Here is a 7,606-nt window from a genome sequence, read left to right as displayed (position 1 = left end):
TCCTAGACCGAAGCGGGACCACGAGGGGAGCCATGGGCCAACAAAATGTATCCGCGCCGGCTGGCTCCCTGCGCCTTCTACCTTGATCATTCTCTCCGGCTGGAGCTGTGGGAACCAGATCCTAGATCGCAAAGAAACCCCGGGCAGGCTGTCTTTTCTGCCCGGCGGGCCCAGTCCTAATTCTCCAAATCGGTCCAGTACCGGGCCAGTCCCAGCGGCTGCCTGGAGCCGGAAGCCCAGGCCAGAGGCCTGCCCTGGGGCAGAGGCTGTATCCCTGGGTACTGGGCCTGACGTTGAGGCCACATAGCTGAAGCTCACAAGCGGCGCCAGAGGGTCTGGCGACGCCAAGGAAGCCGCAAGGCCTTCATGGGCTCCGGGTGAGACGACGCCGCCCGTGGGCCCTAGAACCTGCCTGGGCTGGGTTCTGAGGAGCGCCGCCTCTGGGGCTGAGCCCACGACCCGCAGCAGCCGGGCGGGGCTGGGCTAAGGAGGGTGGAACGAAGGACGTGAACAGCTTGGCCCGATTCTGCCTCCGTTTTGCCAGTCTGGGGAAAGGGGCGCAGAGCTGGGGCTCCTGTACTACTGCCAGCCCTTCCCCAGCACCCCTTGAAGTGGGGGGAGGGGGGCGTTCGGGATGTGGTTCCTAGAGGCTTTCAATAGCCCTCGGCCCAGATGCCGACAGGACCAGGCCACTCCTCTGTGCCCGCCTGCAATTTCTCGCCTCTGAATCCTTAGAGGGGCCCAAACCAAAAAGAGAAAGAGCGCGCCAGAGTTTAACGCCGCCTTGTAAATCACTTTACGGATAATTGCGGGAAACGAACACTCTAGCAAACAAGCTCGAGAAATAAAGCAAACAGGGAATAAATTCCTGGGTGCTCATAAACCCACCCATGCCGCCCCCACCCTAGCCGGCGCTCCTGCGGGGCCAGGCCCCGTGTCAGCCCAGGAGGAGGAGGAAGCTGGGGCTGAGACAGGCGGGTGGTGACCACCGCTCGCCACCCAAGATGTTATTCATTGGTAACAATCCCCATTATCTGTCCCCACTTTGGGCTAATCAGACAGAATCGCTAATGCCGTAGAGCTGCTTCCTGCCGCCTCTGGGAGGTAACGGGGCGCCGAGGGGCGGGGGACGGGACCGGGCGGGGCGGGGGCGGAGGTTGCACCTTCCGGGCTCGCTCAGTCTTTGGTCCAGCACTCATTCAGGTACTTAAAACCCTGGATACCCGGACCTCTGCTTTCAAAGCATCCCGGGTGGGAAGAGCTGTTTATATAAACAGAGATTCCGCTGTAAGCGCGCTAATATCCCGGCAGCCAGCGCATGGCGTGCGCCTCTGGCTCCCACCCGTAGCAGCGGCGTCCCCGGCCGCCCCTCAGTTCCCAGCCTGCCTACCCCCCCCCCCGCCTCCATCCCCTCCTTGGCCATGGCCACCTCTGGACGCCTCAGCTTCACCGTGCGCAGCCTCCTGGATTTACCGGAGCAGGACGCACAGCACCTGAGGAGGCGGGAGCCGGAGCTACGCGCTCCCGGGCCCGGCCCCTGCGCCACCTGGTTGGAATCCGAGCGCAGCCACTACCCCTGTGAGTAAGCCGAGGACCACTGCGGGAGCGGGGAGAGGGGAGCAGAACCACGCGCCCGACCGATGCGGGACTGGGAAGTCGAAAACAGTCTTTGCCCCAGAGGCTCTGACTTCCAAAAACCCCTGTGCCATTCGTGACCTACTCAGCACATCCTGAGAGCAGATCCTTGCGCTTGGCACTGACGTCCGGGATCTGGGTTTCTGTTTCTAGAGGTCACAATATTTAAATATTAAAGAAATGGCCTTTAAATGTCTGAAAACACGGCTACGTTCCCAGGCCTCGGTCAGGGATGGGCAGCAGTGGCGAACCTAGCTCTCCAAGCCTTTGCAAACCTCGGCAAACTATTGCTATAGACCTGGAGGTGGCCTGCGTTGGTGACCCAGCTTGCGGTAAATTCGTCTGCTAGCAAGCGACCAGTGTGGACTTGTTTTAAGAGGGTCCTGGTGAGTTTCTTAGGAGGCGCGGTCTCCGGTTATGGTATAAATGAGGTCCCTGAATTTGGAGAGGTGGGTGTCCGGATGTGGGCCCAGGGAAGGAAATGGTCGCAGCCCTAAAGCCGCGGGCGAGTGGCGGCGCCCTCCGGCCCGTGGCTCCACGCGCGCGCGCGAGAGAAGCAGCCGGCGCGCGGAGGGGCCGGCGTCTCATCAGGCCGTGTCTCCCTTGCCGCCCCCAGTCTCGGACGAGAGCAGCCCGGAGACCAGCCCGCCCGACTCGTCGCAGCGGCCGTCTACTGGGCCGGTGTCTCCCGGCTCAGACGCTGAAAAGAGGAAGAAGCGTCGGGTGCTGTTCTCCAAGGCGCAAACGCTGGAGTTGGAGCGACGCTTTCGGCAGCAGCGCTACCTGTCCGCGCCCGAGCGCGAGCAGCTGGCGCGCCTGCTTCGCCTCACGCCCACACAGGTCAAAATCTGGTTCCAGAATCATCGCTACAAGCTGAAGCGCGCGCGCGCCCCTGGAGCGCCGGGGGCGGCGGAGTCGCCGGACCTGGCAGCCGCCGCCGAGCTACGCGCCGCACCCGGCCTGCTGCGCCGCGTGGTAGTCCCCGTGCTGGTGCGCGACGGGCAGCCTTGCGGCACCGGCGATCTGAGCACGGCCTCCGCCCAGGACAAGAGCGGCGCGTCCCCAGCCGCCTGCCCTTTGCCAGGCTACGCCGCCTTCGGGCCTTGCTCGGCTCTCGGCCTCTTCCCGGCCTATCAGCACTTAGCGCCCCCAGCTCTGGTCTCCTGGAACTGGTGAGGCCATTGCGGGGCGCGGGCACCTGGGGCTACCCCGGACTTTGGAGCGGCTCTCCGGCCGAAGCACGGCTGGAAGCCGAGATCCGGACAGTTTCCCCGGCCCCACCTCTCTGCGGGCCCCACCTCCTTCCGCGCAGGGGTCCCCTGCCCCGCCCTCCCCAGCCGCTGAGCAGGGAATTTCAGCCAGCATTTCCCCCTCCTCTTCCCTCGACCGCCAGCCCCAGAGCTAGATTTTATTGCTTAAACCTTATTTGTATATTTTAAAATAGCTATTTGTATGGGAAGCAACGTATTTTTAAAGAAATAGAATATTTTTCCTCTTTGTGGTGCGAGAATAAAATGTGGAGGGTTGGGTCCCCTGAGCGCCTGCCGGCGTTGTGCTTTCCGGACCCGAGTCCAGGGCTCCAGTCCACTCTCCCCACCCCGGGTTGGGGGGGAAGGGCAGGTCCCAGGCCCGATGCAGCTTTAAGAAGATATTGGGGGAAGGGGTGGAGGGAAGCAGGTGCGGGGAAGAAGCCAAGGAAACCCTGAGATCCCCGACAGCAGGGAGGTGGCGGGGAGATGACTTGGAGGCCCGAATCTGCTGGTGTTTCAGACACCAAAAGTCAACCCAGTTGGCCAGGGTAGGACATAATAAGCTTCCCCACAAGGACTCTCTGGAGACGTGCCAGGTGAGCTGGGGGTAGAGCGTACTGCGTTGGAACAGCTCAGGCCTGGTGGCAAGCTGTCCTTTTCTGGACCCAAAGAGCACCCGAGCACCCGGAGAATTCGTAAATCCCAATTAAGCCTGCGAGTGCCTCGCTTGGCATCTATGATTTCCCCCCTCTTAGCTCTACACCTGGCTGAAGTGGGATGGGGAGGTGGGTATCGCAATGAAGAAATAGGAGTGGTGGGGAAATGACCCTCCTCCGGGCTGCCAGCTGAGGGAAGACGGCTTTGGAGACACCGAATGGGCCGACATCTGTGTGGGATCTGCTGGTGGGTCTCATTTCACCCGAGGTCCCGATGCACTCTAAGCTCCGGAATCTAGGGTTCCACCCTTGGAATTTGGAACTGGCCCTGGGCTCCGTATGCGGAGCCGCAGAGCTCCCTATGCAAGCGTTTACCCCTCGGAGAAGTTAGGGCCTCCCTCCCTGGTGCCCACTGCGAGGAGATGTGCTTGAGGAGAGTAGGTTCAGGCATCCGATCCAGAGAAGGGAGCAAGGGCTCAGTGAGAACTGTGAGGCAGAGACATTGGGCCAGTTCCAGATCCTCTTTTTCTCTCCTCCCCACCGAGGTAGGGTAGCTGAGGCAGGGTTATCACCTGAAATTTTGTAGGGTGGGGAGAGAGAAGACAGAGGGGGAAGGGAGTGGGGTGTTTTGGTCTCAGCTGCTGGCCACCTTGCCTTCCATATGGATGCGGTTATCTCAGAAGAATCTCGATCCTTAAACCTCCTTTTGTCTTGGAAACTGAAAAGAGCATTGTCAGGCCTGAAAAGGACCTAGACAAAATCTGCACTGTTTCAATTCAGGACTCTGTTTAATCAGTCCCTGGTGACAATGTCGTGGGTGTTAGAGAGGACAATAGTATCTTTTTAAACCTTTTTAAACCTTGTGGCCTTCAGGAAGACAAAGGGCTTGAATTTTATGGGCTTACAACTTCAATTAGAACAGTGCCAGTGTGCATGGGAGATTATCAAATTTGTATCATAAAACCTCTTTCGAATAAATGATTGCCGGGGAGGGAGCGTGGAGATTTTAAGACATATATTGAAAACCACTATGGGGACTTCCCAGTTAGCCCTGGCAGAGCAGATGGGAAAGAGAAGGGGGGAAAGATTTCTGAAGAAGGACCTAGCTGGGACTTGCCCCTGTGGTTAGCTGGCTGGGTGCTTGGCTCTTCCATGCTCTTCCTCCAAAAAGAGTGTTTTCTCCAAGATTGGAGGTAAAGATCTGTAACTTTGCTTTCTGCTATTGGCGGTGGCAAAGACCCGCACGTTTGGGAGAAAGTGCAAACTCATCAGCTGTTATTTCTTGCCTCTTCTTTTCCTGGAGTTACAGAGGAAGTAGGTCTTGGAGTGTGCAAAGTGGGGAGAGCCTATTGAATATGAGGTCCATACTGAGGGGTCTGAATCATGAAGAGACCTTTTTCCCAGGAGGTTCTTTGGGAAATCATGTCCTCAGCCAAATTCATCTAGAGGTCCAACTCTAATCAGAAAGTCCTGCTTCCCAGTGAGGTGGTCAAAGCCATAGCAGGACGTCCACCAGCAAGCCAGCTGGTGTCCTGGGCAGGAGGGGGGCAGAACTCTCCTATGACATTAGCCTTAGGAGCCATCCTATAGAAACTGTTACTTGCTTCCTCTTGCTCCTTTTCTTTAGGCCTGGCCTTTTAGAGAGGAAAAACCGCAGGGAAGAGTTAAAAATATATTCCCATCACCACTGACCCATTTTAGAGACTCAGGCTGTCATTTTTCTTTTGTTCTTACCTGAGATAAGCTGTGAAAGATAAATGTCAGTTTTCTGTGTGACCTAAAAGAGCAGTTCTTCTAGGTGCCAACAAGAAAAGCTAAACCCAAGGCTTCTCTACAGGCAGCTGGGAGAACAGTTAGGATCTCGCTCCCTAGATGAGAGTATTTTAAACCTGCTTCCCATCACCCACATCACAAAGGGGATTCACACTCAGTTTTGAAACTTACTGTGTTCCAGGTATTGTTCTAGACACTTTCACAGTTCATCTCACAGAAACCTTACCTATTGTATATATAATATGCCCATTTTACAGATAGAAGCAGAGGCTCAATGAGTGGGAGTAAGTGACTTGTCAATAGCAGTTGTAAACCTCATAAAATGTCATCATCATCCTTTGTTTAACCCACATTTAGGCATCCTACAAACTGCCCTTAAGGAGGACAATTGTAATTTTGTTGTGACAATGTATATACTACCCAACCATCATAAAATAGTCCTTTTTTTATTTAAAGATTTTATTTATTTATTTGAGAGAGCAAGAGAGGGAAAGAGAGCCCAAAGAGAGAGGGAAAGGGAGAAGCAGACTCCCCACTGAGCAGAGAGCCCATGTGGGGCTCCATCCCAGCAATGCCCCCCGGCACCCCCCCCTCCAGATCATGACCTGAGCTGAAGGCAGACACTTAACCGACTGATCCACCCAGGTGCCCCCATAAACTAGTCTTACAGATACTTCAGGGCCACTCTCAGAAACCGATCACATGATATCACAGTAGTTTCTAAAACTTACTTATGTTTCCTGCATACCAGGCAATATTCTAAGTTCTTTAACTCATTAAACTTGTTCAGTTTTCACAACGACCTCATGAGATGGTACTGCTAGTCCCACTTTACGGATGAGGAAACTAAAGGCCAAGGGGTTATGAGTAACCTGTCCAGGGTCACACAGCTAGGAGCTGACAGAGCCGACAACGAACACAGGCATTACAGCTCCGGACCCCACATGTTTCACCACGTGGTGGGAACGAGTTCCCGTTCTTTATGTTTTATTTCTCCCAGTTGCTAGTCCTGGTTACCTTACAAATGCTTGTCTGAGAGATATGTTCTCCGTTTTCCCCTTCCTCCCTCCTCTCTTTCCTTCCCTTTCCCTTCTCCCCTCGTCTGCCGAACTTCTAGCTCGCTCACACAGCCTCTGTGTTGCCCCTCTGTGTGCCTTCTCGTCCAGCTGTCAGTGAAACACAGCCCTTGTTGCAGGCCACAATATTTTCCCGTGACTATCATTCCACCATTCTTCTTCCAGAAAAACATCTGCTGCGGCTGCCTTGACACCAATTGTCCACTGGGCTTTTGGCAGAGTCGCTGCTGACTCCGATAAGCTACTCTAAGCTTTCCCAACCCCCAGGCCCAGACCCCTGTGGAGCTTTATGACTTTGGCTTTGCTGGCCCTTTCCCCAGTCATCTTCCTCCTTCCTGGGTCTCCAGTGTTATCTTTATTATTAAATATCATCCTCTTCACATTTTCCCTCTTTCCTTCCATTGTAAACACTTTTCACTTCATCTCACTTAAGTCTCTTGTGGGTGGAGATTGCAATTTTCACTTCAATTTTCTTTCCTCATTGTTCAGAGGATCTTACATCTTAGCAAGTCTCTTATCTGACCAATTTAGCACTTTAGAATCTTAGATAATGTGTTACTGATGGGTTAGAGGGAAGTTATTTGAGCCCAGGTTAACCTATACCTTCCCTTCTAACAATGGTGTTTAGGTGTTTCTTGTTCCCTTGCTTCTTACACACACAATTAACTTGCCTCTTACACACACACACACACACACACACACACACACGCTTTACAACTTTAAACCATTTTAGACTTAGGAATAAAATGTTCGGGCAGGATACTTTGGGGCTTAGCATAGTTAAATACTTTGTTAACCACGTTTATCTGTTCTGTGCAGGTAAAATGTAGACATGAACAATAGAGTCAGAGGAGCTTTTGGAATGCTCAGAAAGTAGTCTCCCGCCCCCAGGGCATGACCATTTCTATGGAAGGGATTGCATCATTTACTCTTCAAGACCTGCAGGAGAAATTTTATTGCTCCAGGTCACTCGTCATTTTTCCAAGCCATATGTGGGAGGAGACTTACTAAATGGTTTCTTAATTACTTTTAGAATTCCAATTTGTATCTTTTTTTTTTAAGATTTTATTTATTTATTTGACAGAGAGATAGAGATCACAAGTAGGCAGAGGCAGCCAGAGAGAGAGGGAAGCAGACTCCCTGCCGAGCAGAGAGCCAGATGTGGGGCTCGTTCCCAGGACCCTGAGATCATGACCTGAGCCGAAGGCAGAGGCTT

General features: G+C 54.0%; 1 protein-coding gene across 1 annotated transcript; it reads left to right on the top strand.

The window, feature by feature from the left end:
• Positions 1-1,421: 1,421 nt before the first annotated feature.
• Positions 1,422-2,811, top strand: NKX2-8 (NK2 homeobox 8; the record flags this gene model as incomplete). The annotated part of the gene is made up of 2 exons (XM_080808491.1): positions 1,422-1,578; positions 2,252-2,811. The coding sequence occupies 2 exons, from the start codon at positions 1,422-1,424 to the stop codon at positions 2,809-2,811; spliced, it is 717 nt and encodes a 238-aa protein (XP_080664617.1).
• Positions 2,812-7,606: the final 4,795 nt, after the last annotated feature.

This window comes from Martes martes, assembly GCF_963455335.1.
Source record: "Martes martes genome assembly, chromosome: 7".
NCBI classification, from domain to species: domain Eukaryota; kingdom Metazoa; phylum Chordata; class Mammalia; order Carnivora; family Mustelidae; genus Martes; species Martes martes.
This window is presented reverse-complemented; position numbering and strand designations above follow the sequence as displayed.